The following is a 25,713-nucleotide window of genomic DNA, read 5'->3' as shown; positions in this document are numbered from 1 at the left end:
TGCTACTCAGGTCTGTTCCCACACTGTGAAGTGTACTTTCGTTTTCAATAAACCCCCGCTTTCGTTCTTCTGTTGCTTCACTCTTTCCTTGCTTTGCTGTGTGTTTTGTCTAATTCTTTATTTAAAAGACCAAGAACCTGGACAAGCTAAAGTCAGGACCCTCTCCCAGTGACAAAGCAAGCTTCTCGCTGCCTCAGTGCCCCTCCCACCCAGGGCCCGGGGACAGACCTTCTTGGCCATGACCTCTGACTCCTCCGAGCTCTCAGTCGTCTTCTCATAGGCCTTCCCCACCCGGGCCACAAAGTCCTTCACCGTCTCACAGAGCACTCTGTGGGGAGAGAAACAGAAGGACTCTTCTAGAGAGGCAGCTCCAGGCTGGCGCCAGGGCCCCACGCCTCTTCCAGGGCCGCCGGGCACTCACTTAGCCGAGGAGATGACCACCGAGTGCTGGTCCGAGGTGAGGATTTTAGAAAGGTGGGCTGCAACCGAGTCTTCATAGAAGAGAATCTGCTGCACCTGTAATCAGACCAAATGGCCGGGGCTGTTGGTCTCTGTGACAGCAAGCTCCACGGCAGTCCCAGGGTCTCTGTCACCCAGTCCCTTGCCAGCACAGGCTGGGAAAGACGAGTCTCTCCTAACAGACACTGTCTAACCCAGCCAAGCCTCGACTCACTTCAAACACTAATCTGGGACTCACCTAGTGCTAGGTGAGAGATTTTAAAGCTTCGTCAAGCTGCAGACAAACTAAAGATGAATCTTCTTGAGTCTGCGATCCCAGCACAGCCTCTGCAAGGGGCTTGTGCCCTGACCCCTGCTCATCCTGACAGCCGCGCGCTGGCGGGCCAGCTTCAGGTGTGGGTTCCTTCACAGCAGAGGCTGCTTCCACCTGGCTGTGAACCCCATCTGGACACTCTTCCCCCAACCATCTGCTCTGCCTGTCCGAAGGGAAGTCTTGTCCCTGTGGGATCCCTGCTGTTTTTAGGATCCAGCCCCAGGGTCAGCAAACTTCACTACTGGCCAGACAGCGAGTATTTTGGGCTTCCCCCAAACACTTTTCCTCTCAAAAGTAAAAAAAGAAGGAAAAATAAAAAATGTACAAACCATTCTTGGCTGGCAAGGCCGTAGGCCCAGGCACATCTGGTCTGCAGGCCTTGCTCACTGGCCATTGCCTTAGGCCCTGATAAAGTTCACCTCTTCCTACTACCCCACCCAGCACCGCACAAGTGCAAAATACTAACTGAAGAAGACCAAGTCCATTCTCTGAGGGAACTTGTAGGAGCCTTAAACAAATCAGAAACAATCACCCAATAAAAAGAACTCCCAGCTGGACTAGAGGAGGCTGAGCGAAGGGCAGCTATGGACACCACAGAGGGGTGAGAGCGGGCAGGAGCCAGGGCTGTAGGAAAGCCCTGGCAGAGTAGGCTGGGGCATTCCAGGTATGTGGGCACCGCGGCAGGGAAGGGAATGGGCAAACACCATGTGGGGCTCACTGAGCAGCTGAGGAGATGCACAGACAGGCGGGAAGGCCATTAGAAGGACCGTCGGCCTCTCTGCTGCAGAGCCTGTGATAACCCTAGAAAGCCCCTAGAGGGTCACAAAAGCCCAAGAGGCTCCTGCCAAGGGGAGTGAGAATCCTCTCGGCCTTGGGTTCACCCTGCACCTCCGCAGACCTGACTGTGACATCCCGTCACCAAGGGGGAGGCGGCTCTGCAAGGGAGGCGATGCAAACTGCTGACAGGACAGGTCAGATCACATCAGCACATGAGCGGGGTGTGACGAACGGGCCAGTTAATACCTCGGAATCCTCGCTGAAGTCTTCGGTGACGGTGGAGGAGGAGGCCTGCCGGGGGAGCTTGGCCTCATACGCCATGACGCTCCACCTGCACATACAAGGTCAGCTGCATAGGCGGCAAGATGTGCAGGCCCCCAAGGTAGACCCTGCGTCCTCCCCTGTCACGGCTGGCAGCCTTGATCTTTATACAGTTTCTGACTTCATTTGTAAGCCCTTGGTCTTGACTCTGTCCTGCAACTTGGCTGAGAACAAATGTCTGCGCTCCATAACTAAAAGCAATACAGCTCCGTGAAAGAGGGGAGGGTACCCGTAAATGGCTGCCCTTGAGATAAGATGCTGCTTCTGAGAGAAATGGATTTACCCTCCCCAAGAGACCTGGAAATGGCTCCACCAGCAGCCTGCTGGCCCAGTGAGATGAGCACTTCACATGGTGGGGGCACTGCAAAACCACACCTGTCATCAGGATCCCAGGCTTCTGGGAGCACCTAGGAAGGCTAGGAGGCATCTCATCAGAACCCCATGTACCACAGGTGCCACGTGTGTCACTCAGAACAGCAGTACCTCACACAGGGAAGGTGTCACAGTGGCTTTAGGTACTAGAGGATTTCCCAAAACAACTTCTGGGAACAGAATATGGGAAAATGCAACTGTTCAAACAAGCAACAAGGAGACTCTTCTGATGGGTACCAGACCCTGGGCTGAAGCAGTCAGACACTGTGCAGCCACCTACTCCTGGGAAGACCTGATCGTTCTAGGGCATGGCTGGTTCTTAACCTGTTTTGTTTCTGTCCTTGTCATAATCTGACCAAATATCAAAGACTATCAGAATATATGCTCAGGTCCTATCTTTACAAATGATTTCAGAGGGCCCCTGTTTTCCACAGACCCTAGGTTGACACCCATCTCTCAAAGTCCCCTCACACAGCACTGGAGCACATCCCCACTCACCTGTCCAGCATCTTGGTGCTGGCTCTCTCTAACTTCTCCAAGATCTGGGGGAGCTGGGTGTCATCATCGCAGGCCGAGCCCCAGCCCAGCACTCGGGCCAGGTCGTTCCCCGTGCCAAGCGGCAGCACTCCCAGCTGACACTAAGAAAACATGGGGAAGATGTGCAGGCAGACACTGGGGGAGGGGCCGCCTCCCAGCCCACCGCCCTCCCTGAGGGTTACATCAGCAATGTGGAGATGTGTCCTAAACCCATGCAGCTTGCACATTATAGGCAGAGCCCACTGGAGGGACAGATGACATGTTCCTTGGCAATGTGACAGGAATGTGGCTGCCCTTGAGGTAAGATGCTGCTTCTGGGAGAAACGGATGAGCCACAGGCCCATCTCTCAGCTGTCATCACATCCTGATGGTCAGTCCCTCACATCCTCTCTGATCTGTCTCCCAAATCCCCACTTCCCTTTGTCACCACCATGACCACAGCCCCAAGGACTCACTCTAATGCCTCACCACCATCCCTCCATCCACTACAGTATCTCACTCACTAATGACAAACTCTTCTTCCAAAAACACCACTAGTGTCACTTCTCCAAATCCTGTCAAAAAAAAGTGCCAGGATCATCTTCAGTCTGGAGGCCTCCCTGGAGCCTCGCCAGAGCCAGAGCTCAGCCTCCGCCCACCTGCCTGTCGTGCCCAGAGCTCACCCAGCCTTTGACTCTGACAGTGCACCACCATGAAGGCCTGTAGTGCAGTTTGTGGGAAGCATTACCGTCCTTAAGGCAGGAACCCTGCCCTGGTTCAGCCTACAGCACTGTACAGCCCTCTGCTCACCAGATGCAAATGACCACGCTTAAGGCCCTGCTGCCTATGGGGACAGCAAATGCCAGGGAAGGTCCTGCCTCACCAAGGGAACATCTGGCAGAGGAGAGGCAGGAGCGAGCAGGCAAGGATGGAGAGAACCCAGTGCTGAACGGCACCCAGAGGAGCTGAGGCCTCTGCAAGGGCCTCCTGGAGCCTTACAGGAAAAGGAGGACAAAATGGAATACGCATGGGTGGTGCCCCAGGCAGGGAGGCAGGACACTGGGAAGGCAAGGCAGACCTCAGCGAAGAGGCAGCAGCAAGGACACAGGAGGCAGACAGGCAGAAGAGCAAGCAGGAGGCAAAGCAGGGACAAACTCTCTCAAAGGTCTGGACTTTTCCAAGAAGTGTTGGGCTTGGGGAGTGCACAGGCAGAACTGCCCCAGGAAAGGTCACCTAGGTGAGCTGCTGACAGACAAACGCCAGGGTACCGTGGGTGGCAAGACTGAGCCTACAATGAGTGAGAAACAGGCAGGAGGAAGAGACGGAGGAACCAAGAACAACTGTCCAATTTCCTGGCTCAGACATCTAGATGGATGTTTTCAGACTCCAAAGAAAGGAATGCAAGGCGGGGGCTGAGCGTGTGCAGTGTTGGAAGCTTGAGGCGCTAGCAGACCAGAGGCACAGGGCTCAGCTATCAACTGAGGCACCCCCAGGAGAGAGATGACAGCCCAGCAAGTCACTGGGCATTCCAAGAGTGAAGGAAGAGAGGCCCCGGCAAAGCTCTGAGGACACAGCATTAAAGGAAAGGTAAGGAGGGAGAGGCCACCACAGAACGGTAGCAGCCAAGAAGACAAGACACCCCCAGGCGGCAGGGCCCCAGTGAGGGCATGGCCACCGCATCAGGTGTCCAAGAGAAGCAAAGGGAGAAAAATGTGTGCTGACCTGAATGCATGAAAATCAGCCACAAGGTTTCACTGTCTTCCTAACTAGCGACAGTGAACTTGCAAATAATCCATAAAATGAAATTTTAGAGTAATCTGCGCTAATCCACCACCAGGGGGCACCACTTCTCCTCCTGAGCTGCTGGCCACAAGGCCCTGGCTGTCAAAGTCCACCCACCTGGAAATACTACCAAGTGGGCAGGGCTGTAGGGACCCCAGAATCACTGAAAAATACCTCCATGTCACACAGAAGACTAAATTTTTTTTTAAATGGGACCACAATAAACATAAAATACAGGTGCAAATCTTCCTAATCTTGGGGTGGAGGCAGCTGCAAATGTGACAGAAGTGCAAAAATCACAAAAGAAAAGACCACCACCCGCAAAAAGGATGTTGAACTGACAAATGGCAAACAGGGAAAAACCTGCAATGACAGCTAAGAAGTTAACATAACAACAACCCTCAGACATCCATGTTCAAAGGAAAAAACGATGACTACTCAGAGAGAAAATGAGGCAAAAAAAATAATATGAACGGGTGATTTATTTAAAACTTCCTAACCAACTGAGGAGACATTTGACTTCCCCAGGAATTAAAGAAATAAAGATCAGGAATTTTTTGGTCTACTTAGTTGGACAAAAACTAAAAAGATGAACACCTTGGATGGTGCCCAGGAAAAGACAGCTTTAAGCAGCATTTTCAGGCATGGAAGCTGGCGCAGTCTTGAGGAAAGGCAGCTTGTCAGCACAGTTCAACATTAAGCCTGAGTGCGCTCTGAGACAACAACACTGGGAAGTGACTTCAGCGCTCACACACGAGGGAGGTGAGCGGGCCCAGGGCTCCTGGCTCTGTCCAGTGGAAAACGACACAAGGTTGCCTACTTACACACACAGGCACCAGGTGCCCGTGACATCTTAATTAGTGATTTTTAAAATGCAGTAACAGAAGAGCCGTTTAAATTATAACTGCACTGTGCATTATATATACTGTGATCAAGAGACGTCAGAGACAGCAAAATGTTGACAGTGGCTGACCACCTGGGGAGGCCACAGCTGGGTGTAGAAATTAAATGAACATACGGACATTTTTATATACAAGCAGGAAAATCTATTTTTATTTTAATACAAAAAACTAAGTCCAATAACCCATGACTCTAACTTGAGAAATTCAGGTATACTGCTGTCCCCTCCTCACAAGCCAAAAACTGCCCAGTAAAGCAACAGCCCCACCCAGCCCCTGCTCCCCACCGTGGGTCCTTTATGGGCAATTCTTTTTGTAGCTCCCTTCAGGTTCCCCTCATACATCATGGCCAGAGCCCCCGGGCCTCCCCAACGCCGGGGGTGGCCCACGCTCACCCCTCTCTGCACTGGCCACCAAAGCGCACACTCTCCAAAACCACCCATGGTCTCTGCCTGAATATAAGTGCTCCAAAACGAACAGAAGCTGAGACTGCAGGACCTGCCTCCAACCTCAGCACCCTCTCTGCTCCTGGCTGGCTCCCTCACATCCAGATACCTGTTTATGAAGGTTGAGGCTGTCAATTTCGGACAGGACCCAGCCAACACTTCCGTCCCCGCCACAAACCAGAATCCGGAATGTGTCAAACTTCTGGAACAACCGTAAGCTGCAGAGAAAAGAGAAAGGCCGTGAAATGATGTCCATTCCACAGTACAAATGACAGGCTTGTCAGTATGGGGCCGAGGTGGCCCACCTGTGCTCCTCACAGCTGACCTATACCAGAGGCGAGCATGCACAGACCCTGCAACAAGACACCAGTTGCCTGCACGCCCCTCCAGTCAGGGTCCACTTTGTCAAGGGGACAACAGCAGCTCTGGGGTCTAGCCAACTGCTCCAACCAGGGCCACCGCCCACCCAACGACGAGACCACTCAGCTGTGACGAGCCACTGCACCCTCTGTAGACACTGCAGGCTCAGTGGTGGGCCAATGCACCATCCCCTGCCAGGCACAGCCTTCCATGGCCCCTGCCCACGGGAGCCCACCCTGCGTCACTGTCCTTCACCTGCCACGCCCACAAGTGGCCCCTGCCGGCCTTCCCAGCATGCCCTCTGGGCTGCCTGCATCACCCTGCACCCTCAGCCTTGGCACTCCCCAGCCCTGCAGCCTGGCTTCCACCCTGGCCCTTGTTCTGGTCACCCTGGAGCCCCGGGCTGCGTGTCCTCGCTGCAGCACATATGCCTGCATCCACTCAGTCCTCCAGTGAAGTGACCCATGACCCCTCCTCCTAACTCCTCGGTTTCCTTCCTGGGCTCCTCGTCACCCTGCCCCTGCCCAGCAGCATCCCCAATCAGGACACCACTGCCACTTCTGCTCACTCCTCACCCTCTTCCTGTGTGACCACATCCACAGTTTGCATCAAGGACCACACAGGTAACTCTGGATCGACACCAACAGTTGCACCTGTCCTCCTGAACATACCACTCTGGTGGTATCCTAAGGCACTGCCAACCGGAAACATCCTTCCTCGGAGAATGGCAGCACCACCACTGACCCAGTCCAGAGGCCAGACCTGCCTCCTCTTACTCTGTGGCCGGCCCAGCCCCTCCTGGCAGCCTCTCCTCCACTCCCACCAAGCCATCCAGCTCAGGTCACCACTGCACTCTCACAGAGTCCCACAGAAGCCTTGCAGTCACCTCAGTACCCTTCTGGAAAGCTTCCCACATGAGTTCCTGGAAGATCTTTCTAAAACACAAGCCTGATCATGAGCCTTGCTTTATGAGGTTGCCCCTCGTTTGCAGTGAGCCAGGATTACACCAGTACACTCAGCCTGGGCAACCTAGAAAGATCCTGTCTCAAGAAATAATAAAATTAAATAATTTCTTCATCAGCCTACTTGTGAATGCAATCCCCCACCATTCAGATAAGAAGTCTTTCTGCAGAAAACATGGGAGTGCTGCCTTTGTGGAAGCAAGCTGGAGTGCTGCCATCTGTGACTGCTCTCCGACGGTGCCTGGCTCTGAGGGGGGACCAGCAACACAAGACACCCAGAGAACCAGCGATGAGAAGCTTGTTTCTCCTACCCTCACGCATACGCCAAGGAAACCCAGGGAGCTGGCCACGGTTCACATCAGAGCAGCCCCTGCCTCCTAAATACCCAGCTCCCCACCGACTCTCCCAGAAAAATACAGGCCAGACCACAGGTCCTGCAGGCACTTCCCACGAGGGGTGACCTGGACAATCTCCCGGAAGTGCTAGTAAGCCCTCTTAGAGCCCCAACCTGGAACTGATGCTTTCAAAGGAAGAAGGAATTCATTCAAACGGCAACATTTATGGAAGCAAATGTTTTCTACAAACTTATGAAAAGTACAAAACTACAAAGAACACACATTGGCTCTCCAGCAAGCAGAGGAACGGTCTAATCCCGCGCTGCCGAGGACAGTGGAATCACTCTGCCCCAACAACGCCCGTGCATGTTCCTGCTTTACGGCACCTGCATGCCGAGCAGACTCCTATGCCTCCCAACATGCAAACACTCCCTCCTGGCCTTGCTGGAGGGCAGTTTTTTCCTCAACACCAGGCAGCCGTTAGAACGAGGCATGCCAGAAACATACACCCATAGACAGGTAGGTAGGTAGGTAGGTAGGTAGGTAGGTAGGTAGGTAGAATATTTAAAAAAAAGAAAACACACTCACAATGTCATCAGCAGACACATACAGAAGGCATTTGTGCAACAGCAGGTAAAGAAAAATCCTGACTGGCTCAAAAGATGCATGTGCATGGGTGTGTGCACATGGGCATATGTATGTGTGTGCATGCACAAACTGTGTTCAAAGTTGGAAGGCCATGCACCTCTATTAAGAGTGGGCACCTCTGCTAGTACAGTTTGGGGAGAAAACAGTTCAACTTTTCTTTCCTATTTAAAACTTTGTGTCTTTGATTTTTTTTTTAACAAGCACACACCATTTACACAATTTTTAAAACTCCAAGAAAGATATCTTTTATAAGCTTCCTACCCGAGGTGTGGGCCTCCATTCATGAGGTCGAAGACCTGGGCAGGGTTCAGCAGCTGTTTGAATCTTCTGAGGAACTTCACACCCTGGTTGTCCCCACTTTTTGAATTGACGAAGACCAGTAGTGGGCTTGTGCAAGACGGAGGACAGCTGGCCTTCCAGAACCCTGGATGCAAGAACGAACAGGACAGAAGAAAATCTATAGGCCCCGGGAGACGCTGGGGGCACCACTGATGGAATCAGCAGCAGCAGACCCCCCAAAAGACATACACCTGACACATGCAAACCTGTAAGTCAGCAAGAGGTCAGCAAACAGTTCCCCACAGCTGCTCCCCACGTGTGAGCCGGGAGCCCCATCCATCTGATCTCACATTCACAAGGTGTCCGAGTGCCACCTTGCTGCTGTCTTCTTCTCTTGATCTCCTCTGAGCCATGTACCCCACATCCCCTCTTCCACCAGTACTTGTCAATAGATGGCACCATGTCCCAGCCAGACATGAGAGCAACTGCAAGCCAGTGTGCCAGTGTGTGCTGGGCAGAGATGGAATGCAGCTTCAATGGCTCACATGGAGAAGGCCCCAGACCTGGGTTCCACTCAACAGCATCACCTCCATGTGAAGCGCCAGGCTCGGGTCTCAGGCCCATCTAATGGCAATGCCGTAGAATCAGGGCACTGTGTACCAATAATCTCCACGCCCCCATTCTGTAAACCTGAGGCACTTCCTTTATACCAAGGCACATTTAATGATCCCCGCACCCCCATTCTGTAAACCTGAGGCCCATTTTATAGGTGGGGAGCCTGGGGCTTGGCAGGTGTGAGGATTTGCTCAGGTTCACATGGCAAGCACAAATTGGACTCAGGTTTGACTCTAGAGACATTTTATCATGTTCTCTGGACACAGAAATAGCCAGAACCTGGATTCTGCAGTCTGCTGGTGTGCTGGGCCATCAAAGACCCTAAGCCCAGGAGCTTCTGTGAGCTGGAAAGGGGCTTTCCTTTAAGCTCATAACTTACAATTACTGCCACTTAAAAACAGGAATATGTCTTGAGAAAAGGCCTCGTGAGATGACTGCATTGCCGTGCAAACACCATGTAGAGTATCTGCACTTACACGAACCTCGGTGGTGTAGCCGGCTGCACACCCGGCTAGCTGGTGTACTCTGCTGCTCCCAGGCTACAACCCTGTATGACATGTTACTATACCAAACAGGTTCCACTCAACAACATCACATCCATGTCAAGCACCAGGCTTGGGTCTCAGGCCCATCTAATGGCAATGCCGTAGAATCAGGGCACTGTGTGCCACTCTGTGCAACTCCTCCAGCGCCCCCCACGGTTGTGTCTGACCTCTTGCTGACATCTCACCAAGATAACCAACTCTAGAGCTGGAGAGGAGAAAGTGCATGGAGCAGGAAGCAGAGGAGAAAGTGCGTGGAGCAGGAAGCGTGTGGAAGTACATGAAAAGGATGAGCATGTGTGGTACCCACCGTCAGAGTCGATGCTGTTGAGAGCCGTGGGTGGGATGACTGACACTTTGCACAGGCCAAGTGGGCACTTGGTCAGCAAGGATTCTTTACATGATGTGTGAACCTGAAACGAGTCCCCACATCACCAAGGGTCATTGGCATCCTCTACACACACCACAAATCCTGCTGCCCTGTACTTGATAAGCTGGCCACGGCAGAGGCGGGTGATTTCAGAGCTGGGCTGGCCTGCTCCCATCATGGGCCCCGTGCCCTGGCTTTGCACTCGAGAAGGCATAGCACAGAAACACCAGGCGGGAGCCAGTCATGGTGCACACCTTGTGAGCGACAGTCCTGCCCCCGAGCCTCTGGCCCTTCGACCACAGCTATCTCAAACTTTCAAGACGAGGGTGAGGGCTCCTGGGGCAATGTGTCTCCACGCACCCCTGTATCTTGGCTTCCTCCTGGTGGCCAGATGTGCTAGGCAAGTGACTGCAGCAGCCACTTCACAATGACCATCCCAAAAGCGAGTACATGGAGGCTCCGTGCATCTCTCCCTGGAAGCACATCTCAGCACCCAGAGCAATGATGAGACCCAGAACCTGGCAGGGGGGCCACATGGGCTATGCCCCTTCCACCTGGCTGTGCTCACTGTAAACACCACCCAGAGCCGACACTGCTCCGAAGGGCCTCTCCAGCTTTCCTGCTTCCACACCACCCAGGTGACCCCTCACAACCCAGCAGCTACAGGGCCACACAATGCAGGGTACATCCATCCCAACACACCTACATGTGTCGAAAAGGCAGGACTAAATTCAAAAGGAAGAAACAAACACCCCCCCCCCCACCAAAAAAAAACAACTAAAAAGGAAAATGACCAAACAGGTCAAAACACCAACTCTCAGAGCCAGAGGGGCCTCTGGGACGAGTTTACCAGGACCCAGCAGGTCACGTGGAGGCACGAGGCCTGCATGGCGCTGTAGGGCGCAGGCCCTCCCCTCCAGCACAGCGCAGGGCACACTCACCATGGCCTTGCACCAGAGGCAGCGCCAGTCCTGCAGGCGCAGCACGCTGCCACACGTCTTGTCGCACACGGTACACTTGGCACTCACAGGCAGGTTTCCTTCCAACCACTGGTGAGGCATCGCGATCTGAGACCAAACAGAGGCATGCACTAGGGGTGCTCCCAAGGCCCCACGTCAAGGGCAGCCAGGAGTCCTTAGACAGAAACGCTCTTTGTAACTCAGCCACGGCATTCTTCCCAGCACAAGCTCTTTCCCTGACGCCGGTGAGGGGAGGGATGGCAGGGCCTGTGAAGGTCCATCTACCCACAGCACCTGTAAGAGGTGCAAACAAGACTCACAGGGACAGGATGGAGCTCAGGGGTGCGGCAACTACACGGAGACTGCATATACTTTCCACTGTGACACCCAAAGCCAGTGTGACCGTCTCCAATGAAACAGTGCCGGGGAGGGCAGGGAGGAGGCTTGCAAGGGACAATGCAGGTGGGCCGCCGTCGCTCAGGGCCCCACAGGTGCATCTGCATCCTTAACGTACCCCATCTGCATCCTCAATGATGTCCCTCCCAATCGAGGCGAGCGTGGTCCACTTGCAGTTATTGGTTGCACGCACAGCACAGCGCTTGTGGGCCTTAAATTTGCACACTGTGAGAGAAGGGACACATGAGCCTACAAGCTGTGTCTGTGCCAGGAACTTCCCATGCTGAGCAGTGCTGTGAGAACTGTCCAGCTCCAGAAAAGTCAAGGGAGGTACCAATGGCACTCTTATTTTATAACTGAACTACTGTGGTACACTTAGAGGCTGGGGGCGGTGGGACTGGCGGCAGATGTGACGCCACACATCAGGGAGAGCTGGGGATCGGTGAGCTTTCTGTCGCAGGCCAGAGAGCGAGCAGTGGAGGCCTTGCAGGTGGCATCCAGCCTCCGTCACAACTACTCAACTTGCCGTGTAGCACAAAAGCAGCCAGAGACAATACTTTTTTAAGGACAAAAATCTGAATTTCATGTAATTTTCATGTGTCACAAAATAGGATTCTTCTTTTGATGTTTTCCAATCATTTAAAAATGTAAAAGCCAGTCTGAAGCATGAGAGCTGTACAAAAACAGGCAGAGGCAGGGTGTGGTCCAGGCTACAGCTAACAGGCCTGCTCCAGCCCACTCCTCTTGCCACCAGACTGGACACCTTTGCCCAAACCCTGCAGCCCTGGTCTGTAATGCACTTTCAGCCCCATTCACCCGGCTGTGGATGTGAAACACTGGGGCCGGCAGCTGTTCCTGCAGTGCCCTTCCCTCTGTGTGCTCTAGAGGCTTCCTCTGTTTCTCCTTTTGCCACCCACCGCTTCCCTGCTTTTCACTCTGTTTGAGCACTATAAAAAATGATTGATGAAGGACTCTTCAGCAGGAAAAATAAACAAGAATGGCATCATAGGAACTACCGTGTCCTTGGACCGCATGGGTGGCAATGGCTTCTTCACGGTGACTGGGTTTGGATTTCCAAGCCTTTATCAAGTAAAACACCAGACCACCTTTCCTGACAGAATAACAAATGCACATTCATACCCTCACAGGACAGCCCATGCGATGTGACCCCAGACAGAGCCTCACGACACACGTTGCAGTAAGTCGGCCTCGCGTGGGAACAGGCGTACCAATTGTGCATCCCTGAGAAATGGTCCATGCTGTACTGGGTGGGCTGGAAGAATGAAACCAAGACGCAAAGATAAGACTTCTCTTTTAAATCGTAACTTGGACAAGATTAAACAAAGTATCCAAGAGAGAAGAGGTGGAAAGTTTATAAAGGACAGGTCTTCCCAGAGGACAAGCAACAAGCCTTAATTGTACAAGGAACATGCTGAGGATGTGAGCTCCAGACTGACAGACAGCAGACACGGGTGAGGGAGGCAACAAGAGGCGTGCGGAGAAGGGTATTTTCTTTAACCTCAAACTGCTCCCTGTTCTGCACAGTCTTTAACGCTGCAATCCAATCTTCCATTTCTTTTCTGTTGTCGGCACACAGGATGAGCTTCCTGCATGGAGTTATGACCTGGGGAAAGAAACATGTCAACAGAACCATGAGCAAGAGGCAAGTGCCGGCGGCTATGAACACTTTCTGAAGACCTACCTCACAGATATATAATAAATTACTACTTCATTCAGGCATTCACACTGAGCAGAAAGCAAAAATGGTTATCATGGATCACTAAAAATTAAGAACAATCTCAAACTAAAAAGACAGTGAAATTTAGTTTTTTTAATGTTCATCAGCAATTAACTTGAGTAGACAGTTACAACTGCTTACTACTTAGACACAGTAGTAAGCCCTAGGAAATTTTTCAAAAAGTAGCAACTTTGTTTTCCACTGTTTGGAAAACAAAGTTGCTACTGCTTCAGGAAGCCACAGTGATGTCCGGCATTTGAACAGTTTAGGGAAATCTAGTCCACTGTAACTCTAGAATACCATAAGCATGTGTCACATATCAATATGCATCACATATAAATGTTCTTGTAGAAAACCTCAACATCAGACTAGGCAGGACCTGAACAACTTGACAAGACATAAAGTTGTGCCCTGGTAACAATTAACAAATGAAAATGATACCCATAATAGACAGTTTCTGTAAATCAGTGGAAAAAACTTCCTGACATAAAAAAGGCTATGAACTTGCATTTCACAAAAGAAATACATCAACATTCTTTTTTTTTATTTTCTGTGGGTACATGGTAGGTATATGTGTTTATGGGGCATACGGGCACAGAATAATCACAGAGTAAATGGGGTCTCTATTACCTCAAGCATTTATCCTTTCTCTGTGTTACAAACAATCCAAATATATTCTTAGTATATATTTTTAAATGCACAGCAAATTAAGTTGCCACCCCGTTCTGCTATCAAATACTACTCCATCTTGTCTATTCTAACTATAGTTTTGTACCTATTAACCATCCCCCTAGCCCCACATAACCATCCATCTACTGCCTATCTCTATGAGTTCAACTGTTTCCTTTTTTTCCAGCATCCACAAGTAAGTGAGCGCATGTGAAGTCTGTCTTTCTGTGCTTGGCTTATTTCACATAACATAAATGCCCTCCAGTTCCATCTATGTTGTTGCAAATGACAGGATCTCATTATTTTTTATGGCTGAAGAGTACTCCATCGTGTACATGTACCACATTTTCCTTATCCATTTGTCTGCTGATGGACACTTAGGCTGCTTCCGAATCTCGGCTGTTGTGAACAGCGCTGCAGTAAACCCAGGAGTGCAGACATCTCCTCGACACACTGATTTCCTTTCTTGGTGGTGTGTACCTAGCAGTGGGATTTCTGGATCACATGGTAGTTATAGTTTTAGTTTCCTGAGGAACTTCCAAACTGTTCTCCGTAGTGACAGTACTAATTTACACTCCCATCAATGGCGTACGAGGGTTCCCTTTTCTCCACATCCTCACCAGCATTTGTTACTGCCTGTCTTTTGGATGAAAGTCATTGTAACTGGGGTAAGGCAGTATCTCATTGTAGTTTTTATTTGCATTTCTCTGATGATCAGTGGTATTGAGTACTTTTTCATATACCTACTTGCCGTATATATGTCTTTTTTTGAGAAATGTCTATTCAGATCTTTTGCCTATTTTTTAATTGGATGATTAGATTTTTCCCTTTTTGGATTTGAGCTCCCAATTTCTTCTGGTTATAATCACTCATCAGAGGAATAGTTTGCAAATATTTTCTCACATTCTGTAAGCCTTCTCCTCACTCTGTGGTTTCCGTTGCTGTGCAGGAGCTTTCTAACTATCTGTCCACTTTTTGCTTTCGTTGCCTGTGCTTTGGGGAATTACTCAAGAAACCTTTGCCCAGTCCAACGTCCTGGAAAGTTTCCCCAGTGTTTTCTTTTAGTAGTTTCATACTTTGAGGTCTTAGATTTAAGTTTTTAATCCATTTTGATTTCATGTTTGTACATGGCAAGAGGCAGGAGTCTAGTTTCATTCTTTTGCATATGGATAACAAGTTTTCCCAGCACCATAGTGAAGAGACTGTCCTTTCCTCATATATGTTCCTGGTAGCTTTGTCGAAAATGTGTTCACTGTGGATGCATGAATTTATTTCTGGGATCTCTATTCTGTTCCATTGGTCTGTGTCTGTTTTTATGCCAGTACTATGCTGTTTGGGTTAGCATAGCTCTGTAGTATAATTTGAAGTCAGAAAATGTGATTCCTCTAGTTTTTCATAAGGATAATTTTGTCTATTCTGGGTCTTGTGGCTATTTTGGTTCCATATAAATTTTAGAATTATTTTTTCCATTTCTGTCAAGAGTGGCATTGGTATTTTAATAGGAATTGCATTGACTCTGTAGATTGCTTTGGGTAATACACACATTTTCACAATGTTGACTCTTCCAGTCCATGAACATGCAGTATCTTTCCATTTTTTGTGTGTTCTCTTCTATTTCTTGTAGAAATCTCTCACTTCTTAATTCCTAGGTATTTTAATTTGTAACTACTATAAATGGGATCGCTTTCTTGATTTCTTTTTTCAGACTGTGCACTATTGGTACATATAGAAATGCTACTGAGTTTTGCATATTGATTTTGAATCCTGCAACTCTACTGAATTTGTTTATCAGTTTTAATAGTGTGGTTTTTTTTGGTGGGGGTCTTTAGGTTTTTCCAAATATAAGATCACGTCATCTGCAAACAAGAATTTTACTTCTTTCTTTCCAATTTGGATGTCTTTTCTTTTCTTTTTGTTTGATTGCTCTAGCTAGGACATCCTCACAGAAGAAATACAAAATGGATAATGAGCAAGTAAAAAGCTGCTTCATCACTCTAGTCATCAGAGAATGCAAATGAAAAGAGCAATCTATTTTTCGCCCATGGGATTGGCAAAATTTTAAAAGATGACTATCCAGTACTGACAAATGTGTGGGGGAAAAGAGTTCTCCTCAAGCACTGATAAGAGGTAAACAGGATAGAAACTTTTTAGAGAAAAAAGTTAATAGTGTGTATCAAAATTCTGAAGGGTTTTAATCTTTTTTTATTTAATTTTGTTTTATAATGATCATATCAATGGAGTTCCAAAGTCAAATCTACAAACAAGGTAGATTCCGAAATCTAGCTTGTATATCTCTCCCCTCTATCCCGGTTCCCGTAAGTTGCTTTACCGAGAGAGAGAGAGAGAGAGAGAGAGAGAATGGTTTCTCCCTCCATTTTTAAGATACATGCAAACATGTGTATCATACTGTCCCCTATGTAAACAGTAGCATGGACACTTGTTTTCCAGCTGTGCCTTTCCATTTAATTACGTATCCCAGCCATCACTCCTTAGCAGTACCCAGAGCTTCTTCATTCTTTCCGTCAAGTGGCACAGTACTCCACTGAATAGAACTGAGCCAGTGCCCTATGAATGATAATTTTGTGCATTTAAAACTCTTTGCTATTTCTTATAATGATGTCACGAATTATCTTTAGAAGGATCCTTTCCTCTTTTTACCAGTGTAACTGGGTAAACTCCTAGAAGTAGAGCTACTCTGACAAAGAGTAAATGTACATGTAATTCTGCAGCTATTGCCAAATTACCCCCACAGGGGCTGTACCACTTTGCATTCTCACCAACAGTGTTAGGAAAATGCTTGCTTCCCCAATTCACCAACAGAATATGTTATTTAACTTTTAGATTTTGGCACATCTCATAGCTTTAATTTACATTAAGACGACCCAATTTAGGAATACCTAATTTAAATTATTCAATGACCACGTTTCTGGCTCAGAAAACATAGAAACTGTGTTTTACGGAGATTCTCCAGAGACCAAATTTCATGGCAGAAGGGATAAATGAAATTGGGTTGATGGTGCATGTTTGCTTATCCTTCCACATATTCTGAACTGGTGGGAGAAGAACACCCGGGGCCAGGCTGGGTGTGAGAAGCAGCAGAGCTGGGAGAGACTGAGGGAGGAGGAGAGACAGCAAAGGCAGTCCTGGAGAGGCCGTCTGCCTTCTGCCCTATTGTTCAAGATTGGAGAGTGCCATGAACAGCCCCTCTCCCTCCAGAGGACACCCCCTGGCTCAGCAGATGCTTGTAGGTGTCTCTTCTAAGTCCTGGGATTCTAAGCACATGGTGGGCAAAGTTCCCCCCCTCACAGAACTCAGTGGGGAGAGGCAGGCAGGCAACCATTTCCCACACTAAGTCAGCCGTGAAGACAACAAAGTGGGCCCTGAGAGTGGGACTGGGGGGTCACTGGACATCCACTCGGGGATGGCCATGGGAGACTGGGAGCTGCCAAGGCTGGGCAGGTGCATCAGTCATGGGCATCATCCCTATCTACCTATCAAGTCTAAGCACGAGTCCCTAATTGTTTACTCTGGGTGAGTTTTAATATTTGAATACTTTCGTCAGTATAATAATACAATAAGAGAAAGATAACATGCCTTGCTTTGCATAATTCAGGGATTCTATTAGGAGTCATGCAGCAGAATATTTATAGAAGACATCTATGAAATGCTTTAGGTCCTGAGTCTACGACTCCCACAGCAGCTTTTACGAGCTGAAGCACCACCTGTGCTCCAGAACTCAGCCGCAGCATTCAAGAAAATGGATCCTTGGACCCACCTGCCCCACACACTGAAGGAGAGGGTTTATTAGAATTGCTTCGTGGGTATTGGGCACTACTAGGCAGCAAATTACAGACAAAAGCATTAGGTTTAAAGACAGTGAGTTAATGATACAAGTGGTCAATGGCATCCTTGCCTTCATCTGTGCTATTGTCTGTGGATGATAAACACTGAGCAACAGATAAATGTCAAAGAATCTGGGTTTTGGCTTCTAAGGAAAAAACAAAACTCTTATTTGTGTCTGTTGTGTTGTGAAGAAGCCTGAGACAGACCCAGATCTGAATCCCATCTGGCCGCTGATAAATTTGGGAAATGGGGGCAGACCCTCTTTGCTTCTCACTGAGAAAGGTGATGATAGAAGCAACCTGCAGGGCTGTGGTGAAACTGATCAGAGGGCCTGGCACATTCCCTGAGTCTGAAGCCGTTGCCAGCTGTATAACTTACAGCAGGTGCTTCTCCAACCTGGGCCTCCACTGCCCCATCTGTAAACTGGGGCTATGAAGAGCAGTGCTGCATCCTAGCCTTGTTGTTGTGAGGTGCCAGTTGGTGCAACCTCATACTGTCCTGGAAGAGCACCTCGCACTGTTACTATTAGTGCTATTTCAGGCCCAAAGCCCTCAGCTTTGGCATCATCATTTGACACTGCTGAGACCACTTTCCCATCTGGTCTTCCTTGAGACTGCTCTGGTGTCAGTGGTCCACCCTCCCAAACCACAAGAAATATCACAGAAGAGTCCCACCAAATAAGTCAGAATCCGTGTTTCTTAGCTGCCCACAAAGGGGACACAACTGGGCCTGCCTTCTCTATGTCAGTCCCCAGCTGCATACAAGAGACTTGTCATGACTCACATGTCCATGCCATGCCTTCAGCTCCTTGGCACACCCCTCCTGGCGAGCTCTAGCCCCCACACCAGCCAGCAGGCAAGGAGGCACCCCTCAGACAAGAGCCTGCCTCATCTTCCTGCTCCCCTAACACCAGCCACAGTCCAACTCCTGGTAGGGGAGAGTGAGACTCTTTGGGAGCCTCATTCTAGGGGATGTTGTGAGCAGTACCTCCTATTCAATCCCTTGATTTGGAAGACGGTGTGGGCAGGAAGGGCCCAGGAGAAAAAGTGGGGGCTGGATATGGGCCCTCAGGCTATGCCTTCCTGGCTGTGCACCCTGCCTACCAGGGCAGGTGGCAGGTGCAGGGAGATGCTCTAAGAGCGTCCCTATGATCTGGATTGCAGCCATAACTACTGGCAACCAAGGAATAGTGCAAAAAGGCTGAAACTATCTTCAAAATCCAGCCTTCACCAAGAAAAGACTTTGGAGACTAAGAGATGGCTCATATTTTTCAAGCAAATATATAAAGTAAGAAATAGATCACATCCCTAAATCAACTTAAAAGATAATTGAAAATCAGAAATAGGGCAATAAGGCTAGGTGCAGGGGCTCACATCTGTAATCCCAGCACTCTGGGAGGCGAGGCAGGTAGATCAGTTGAGATCAGGAGTTTGAGACCACTGGTCAACATGGTGAAACCCCATCTCTAACTAAAAATACAAAAATTAGCTGGGCGTGGTGGCACACACCTGTAATCCCAGCTACTTGGGAGGCTGAGGTAGGAGGATCACTTGAACCTGGGAGGCGGAGGTTGTAGTGAGCCAAGATCGCACCCACTGTACTCCAGCCTGGACGACAGAGTAAGACCCTGTCTCAAAAAAAGAAAAAAAAAAGTAGGGCAATAAACTGAACTTGACAGGACAAATCAATGACATCTCAGGGACTCAAAAGGCCAGGCTGCAGGACGTGCCACCAAGGAAAGGAGCAGAGCTGCATCAGAGAGCAAGAAGACAGGTGGCTGCATGGGAACCTACACGCTGGAGAAAGAAAATATCCTCAGATCTTGATGCTGGAAAGATTAGAGAAAGAAACACAGTATCATAGAGGAAGAGTGGATAAAATGGTGGCTGCGAGGCAGGCTGGAACAGCCATAGACAGATTTGAATTTTTAGACACCTGCTGCACATCTCTTGAAGGTAAGAGAACTTAAAAATCAATAAGAAAAGAGCAGACAAACTAATAGTAGAATGGACAAAAGTCTTGAACAGTTATTTCACAAATGGCCAATAAAGCACATGACCCAGTGCTCAATTTGATTAGTCATTAGGGAAATAGAAATTAAAGCCACAGGGTGATGCATCTCTCACAATGGCTGAGCTGAAACAGACAATATTAAGTGTTGGTGACAGTGCAATTTGGTGCAACTACTTCTGAAAACAGCTGAACTCATATATACCCTGTGACTCAGCAATTCCACCCACCCACCCCACAGAAATGCAAACACGTAGCTTCCTCATCAAGACATACACAAGAATGTTCATAGCATCACTTCTCTAAATAGGCCTACAGTGAATAAACTATAGTATATTAATACATTGGGAGGCATGAGTCTTACGATAGCGAAAGAAATAAGCCTGACTCAAGACAACATATACTGCATCATTTCCTGATGCCTTAATAAAGTTAAAAAAACAGACATAACTAATCTATCGTGTTAGATGCTAGCTTCTCCTAGCAGCTGCTTTGATGGGAGCGGCACACAGGAGGGTTTCTGGGGACTATGGTGTTCTCCATGGTCGGGAACAGTCACCAAGCTGTACACCTGTTAACAAGTACACTCCTCCATGTGCATGCTGCACCTCAGTAAAAGAGGATACAGAACTTGAGATTTCTCAATATAACCACATAACTCAAAAGAAAGGTGCAGAGCTGCCCAGACTCTTGGACAAAAATCTGGTTAGAAAATAACTATACAAGAGATAGGAAGAGAAAGGTGAAACACATGCATCAATATGAGAGCCCAGCAGAGCTACGTTAAAGCTGTGTTAGAGATGGATCTTCTACATATGAAAAAATATTCAGTCTTACTCATCAGGCAAATACAAATTAGGAGATCTCATTTTCCATTTCATAGAGATCAAATGTTTGATAACATGGTCTACTGATTCTCATACATTGGAGCAAAATTTAATATAACCTCTATGGAAACCATTTGGTAAAATTTGTCAAACTTTAAAATATACACCTGTGTCTCATCAACTGTGCTTCTATAAGTTTATCCTCTCCTGTATCTTCATGAGAAATCACATACTGTATATACAAGGTTAGTCATGGCAGCATTCACTAAAAGACATTTGATTTGAAACCAAACAAATACTGATCAATATAAGACTAGGAGAGACTGGTTACCGTAATGACAGTACATTCATATAACAGAAGACTATGCAGTCACTAAAACGCCTGAAGCTACTCTACATGTTCTTACATGAAACAACCTCTAAGACACACTTTTCATAGATAAAAGCCAATTGCAGGAAGAGTATGGGTACAGAGAAAAAACTAACATTAGTCACCTCTAACTGAGGGGACCTCTGAGTCGCCTGGCAACACTTCATACCTTTTTAGTCTTAAGATTTCTGTACCACGTGCATATGTAGCCAATCCAAAAACGAGCTACTAAAACAGAATAAAGTCTCAGGATTACAATGTATGTTAAGGACAAAGAAACAAGCTTTAAAATTCTATTTGAAAGAAGAATTTTTGTTTCTATTCTTGATTCAAGTACATGATCTTCCAAGAGATATGAGAAAATACCTTTCTACTCCAAATGATTTGCCAACCAGACAAAATGTCCTCCTATGTCCTGGGAAGAATTAGCCCCGGGGGTTTTTAAACCGCAGGTGTGATCGCTGAGAAATCACGGTGAAAAAGGAGACATACTGGAGACAGACAGGCATGATTTCTCAAATGGAAAAGAAGGTGGACTCTGGCTTATGTGCACACAGCAGCTGATATAACAAGGGGCAGCTTTAGCTAACATGGACAGGGCACAAAGAATGTCTCAGCAATCCACCAGGCGTTTTCCAGGTAACTGCTCCATTCAGCTTCTCCACAACCTGATGAACTCTGCTAAGGGGCCTGTTCACAGTACCACAGCAAATGAGCTGATGCGGCCAGGACACCAGGCAGGCTGGCTCCAGGCTGAGCCCTGCACAGCCTCTCCTCATCTGGGTGGTGCCTCAGACCAGGGCCAGTGGGCACAATGCAGGGAAGCAACTGGCACTCACCACAAGCTCTCCCAAGTTCACTCAGTACAAGCGGTGTCTGGCACATTTCATTTCCTTTTTGGCAGGGTGACCGGCTTGGAGGATGAGCACAAGGATGATATCGACATCTCATTAAGCCACCTGACTAGCTGCCCCTCTCACTCTGACCAGGTTTCCCAAGAGTTCAAAACAGAAGGTGGAGAAATGAGATCTGGAGGCTAATGACAAGGTCAGTTCACTGATTCACAGCAGACTGAATCACAGCACCCAAATGGCCACATCCTGTCCAACCATTTGTAACCACGAATTTGGACGTGCAGAGGCCTGGACGTTGATCTCATTCATAAATGACACTTAAAATGACAAAAAGATCAAGGTCCTGCAAACTGTGTCATGTTGGAACCACAGGCCAACCCAAAAGACCTACGAGTAATTAATGTGAGGCCTGGAGCCCGCAATGGTCCAACGGTCACGATGAGCAAGCAGGGAGGGGTGGAGCACAACATTTCGCCTGGACCCCCCTCTTCACTTTTCACAGATCCAAGTTCATGACATGGAGGTACTTTCCCCACTGCTCTCACTGAGAACTGAAAACTGTGGGCATTAGAAAATCAACACAAGAAGACCCTGAAAGGTAGAGAGAAGGTGGCAGTCTGACAAGGGTCTTGGCCCAAGGGATGACACAGTGGTGGCCCTCTGGGTTTTTTTTACCTGGTATACCCTAGACTTGGAGCTAAAGAAGCAGAAGCCAAAAACAGTGATGGATACTTCAGGGGGCGGGGTGTAGGTGGAAAGCCCCAACAAAAGCCTGCTCTTCCAGGCCAAGGAGCCAAGAATCGGGCCATCAGACAAGACAGAAATTGACAATGGCGGTAACACCCACCTTACTCTAGCCAGTGCTGCAAGAAACGATGCCCACCCCACTCCCAGGCCGCAGCCAGGCCCTCCAGCACTCGCCTGCCAGAGTATCCAGAGAAGGCCAAGCAGAGAGCCAGGACGTTTCTCCTGCCACCTGGAAATGAGTCCTCACCCCTCAAAGTGCAAGAGGAGATATGCAAGTGGCAATAGAAACTAGTGCCAACAGCACCTGCTGGAGAGAATATGGAGAAAGAGGATCTTATATTGGGTGGGATATAAAATGTTACAGCGGCTCTGCAAAACAGTTTGGCAGTTTCTTAAAAAACCAAGCATGCGACTAGCATATGACCCAGCAATTGCACCCTTCAGCATTTATCCCAGAGAAATGAAGATTTATGTTTGCGCAGAAACTTACTCAGGAGTGTTTATAGTAGCTTTATTCATGATCACCAAAAGCTGGAAACTATTCTGATGCCCGTCAGTGGGTGAATGATTAACAAACTGTGGCACACCATGGAATACTACTCAGTAACGAACTGTGGCACACCCGTGGAACGCTACTCAGTAACGAACTGTGGCCCACCTGTGGAACACTACTCAGTAATGAACTGTGGCCCACCTGTGGGACGCTACTCAGTAACGAACTGTGGCCCACCCGTGGAATATTACTCAGTGACGAACTGTGGTGCACCCGTGGAATACTACTCAGTAATGAACTGTGGCGCACCCGTGGGAGGCTACTCAGTAATGAACTGTGGCACACCCGTGGAATACTACTCAGTAATGAACTGTGGTATAACGTGGAATGTTACTCAGTAATAAACTGTGGTGCACCTGTGGAATACTACTCAGTAATAAACTGTGGTACACCTGTGGAATAATACTCAGTAATAAAAAGGAACAATGACTGATACACTCATCAACTTGAATGAGGCTCCAGGGAATTACGCTGAGTGAAAACTCTGACTCCAAAGATCACATACTGTAAAATTCCATTTATATAATGTCTTGAAAAGCCCAAATTATAGAAATGGAGAACAGATGAGTGGTGGCCAGGGGTTACAGAGGGACATGTGGGAAGCCATAAAAGGGCACAAGGAGGGTCCCTGTGGCGTGGAAGCTACCGATCTCCACTGTAACCAGGTTAGTATCCTGGGTGTGACACTGTACTGGGGTTATGAAAGAGGTTACCACTGCAGGAAACTAGGTAAAAGGTACAAAGAATCTCAAAATAAAAGCTTTAATTAAAAATAAGCAATCACCATGAACAATATTTAAGTTTAAACTGGGAAAACCAAGGCGTAACTCCAGAGCAATGCTGTTTCTTAAGGATAAGGGTGTATGTGGGCAGCACAAGTTAAAAGTGTAATCTTATCTAAAGTCCTGTATTCGTAGTTAGTGCAAACCATGAAACATCTGACGCCAAGAAAATATTACGTGGACACAGCTGACACACCTTTGGTACACATTCTCAAAGAAAAGGACCAGGTCCTCTATGTCAGACGGGCTGGGGAGAAACGCCAGCCGCCCTGCCTGTCCCTGCGCCTGAGTTCAAGCACACACAGGCGTGTCATAAACTGCACCCTCCAGCTGAGGGGCTCATTTTGCTATCAGCTGTGACACGTGGCCTGGGTACTTGAGCCTGCACGAGGTAAGGCTATGGAAACGGCAGGGTTCATTTCTAAACACAACAGTGCTTAAAGAATCAGTGGAGCTATGTAACCTGAGGAGCTCAGCCGTGAAGGAAGGATGTCAGAATCACAGGCTCCTGCCCTTCAATAGTAATGCACTTCCTGGGTGGGGCAGGCCAGCCCAGCACCCACTGTTGCAATACTAGTGTATGCTCTGGGAGTGGCCAAGGTGCTGCCAAGACAAGACCCCAAAAGGAGCTGCCTCCGCAGCCCCAGAGCCCACTGGCCACAGCTCTCGGGGTCCTACCACACACTTAGGGGCCTGGAGGTCCTCCTGCCACTGCCTCCCAAAGGCCGGTGACTCTGCCCCATCCCCCCAACCTCCCAAGTCAGAAACTGCTCCCTCAACTTCACCTCCTCTCCTGTGCTATCTTCATCACTGGGCTCCAAATTCTTTCTTTCCTCTGCAGAAATAAATTTAGGCAGTCTTCCACTTGAGTAAACAGAAAAGATCCCTGCTCCTGTGGAGGTTACATTTGAATGCAGGCAGTAAATACTTATTAAGTAAGTGAATTACATAACATAGAGAGTAATAGCTGGTGGCGAGCACTATGGAAAAACAGGAGACCAGAAAAGACAGGTCTGGGGACCAGGGGACTCCACAGCAAAGATGGGGAGAAGGTGAGGAAGGAGGCAGAGACCAGGAGGAAGCAAGGAAGGAGATAGGAAGGGCTGAGCCAGCCCTTGCACTTGGTGCATGGCTGGTGGTGTGTGGCTGAGGCTGGTGTCAGGACAGGGGCCAGGGGCCAACCTGGAAGCATCAGGGCCACAGAGAGCCATGCAGGTGTCTGTAAGAACTTTGGCTTTTACTCCATGTAAAATAAGAAGCCATGCAAACTTAAGTTTGGAAAGCACTGTTCTGGAGGCTTTATTGAAAGCTGACAATAAGATGCAGGAAAGAAGTCAGGAAACCTTTTGGGAGGCTCCTCAGTAACCCCATCATGAGATGACGGTGAGGAGAGTGGTTGGGCTCTGGGTGTGCTCTGAGGACAACAGACGGGACAGGGTGAGACAGAGAGAAGTCCACAGTGACCCTCGAGCAGCTGGCAAGGTGCTGCTCCCATCCCAGGAAGGGGACGCTGTGGGAGAAGCAAGCTTCACAGAGGGGGGTCGGGGGGTTGGCAGGTCCATGTGGACATGCTGAGGGCACAGTGTCAATTAAAGTCTCAGCAGTGTCCTATGTCTTATCTCATGCACTCATGCCATCAGTTTGGTATATTAAAAAAAAAAAAAAAAAACTTAAAGACACTATAGAAATGAGATCACTCATACGTGACCACTGCTGGTGATAGTTCCGGAGGTAATTTGACAATCACCAGTTAAGAATAAGATGCACACACCTGGCAATTCTATTCTTAGAAACATTCTAGAGAAACTTTTGTCTGTGTGCCCAAGAAGACAAGGATAAGCCCATTCACAGCAGCACTGCTGATCACAGGGATCTGGGAAAACGTACATCCACAACGGCATGTCTTAGATCCTGGAGCAGTACAGAAGCCACGAAAACCACATCATGGGCCTCAACTTGGGCCGTGCCT

The 25,713-nt window shown here is 48.6% G+C and overlaps 1 protein-coding gene across 7 annotated transcripts in view; it reads right to left on the bottom strand.

Annotated features, from left to right (window-relative positions):
• DGKD (diacylglycerol kinase delta) overlaps positions 1–25,713 on the bottom strand; it is a 118,415-nt gene that overhangs the window by 26,082 nt on the left and 66,620 nt on the right. For 6 of the 7 annotated variants that reach the window (XR_013519164.1, XM_078328855.1, XM_035306090.3 and 3 more), the window contains 11 exons: positions 12,871–12,975; positions 12,492–12,624; positions 11,470–11,576; positions 10,938–11,063; positions 9,937–10,039; positions 8,452–8,614; positions 5,995–6,103; positions 2,741–2,880; positions 1,796–1,880; positions 422–516; positions 229–328 (listed from right to left, as the gene is read on the bottom strand). Coding sequence is in view for 6 of the 7 variants with exons in the window: in XM_078328855.1 (XP_078184981.1) it covers positions 229–328; positions 422–516; positions 1,796–1,880; positions 2,741–2,880; positions 5,995–6,103; positions 8,452–8,614; positions 9,937–10,039; positions 10,938–11,063; positions 11,470–11,576; positions 12,492–12,624; positions 12,871–12,975 (1,266 nt within the window). In the remaining variant the exon portion in view is untranslated. Of the gene's footprint in view, positions 1–228; positions 329–421; positions 517–1,795; positions 1,881–2,740; positions 2,881–5,994; positions 6,104–8,451; positions 8,615–9,936; positions 10,040–10,937; positions 11,064–11,469; positions 11,577–12,491; positions 12,625–12,870; positions 12,976–21,647; positions 21,896–25,713 lie in introns of those variants that run through there. The other variant, XM_054258063.2, reaches the window with a different exon arrangement.

Source organism: Callithrix jacchus, chromosome 6, assembly GCF_049354715.1.
Source record: "Callithrix jacchus isolate 240 chromosome 6, calJac240_pri, whole genome shotgun sequence".
NCBI lineage: Eukaryota > Metazoa > Chordata > Mammalia > Primates > Cebidae > Callithrix > Callithrix jacchus.
The sequence above is the reverse complement of the archived record's forward strand: the minus strand, read 5'-3'. Positions and strand labels throughout refer to the sequence as shown.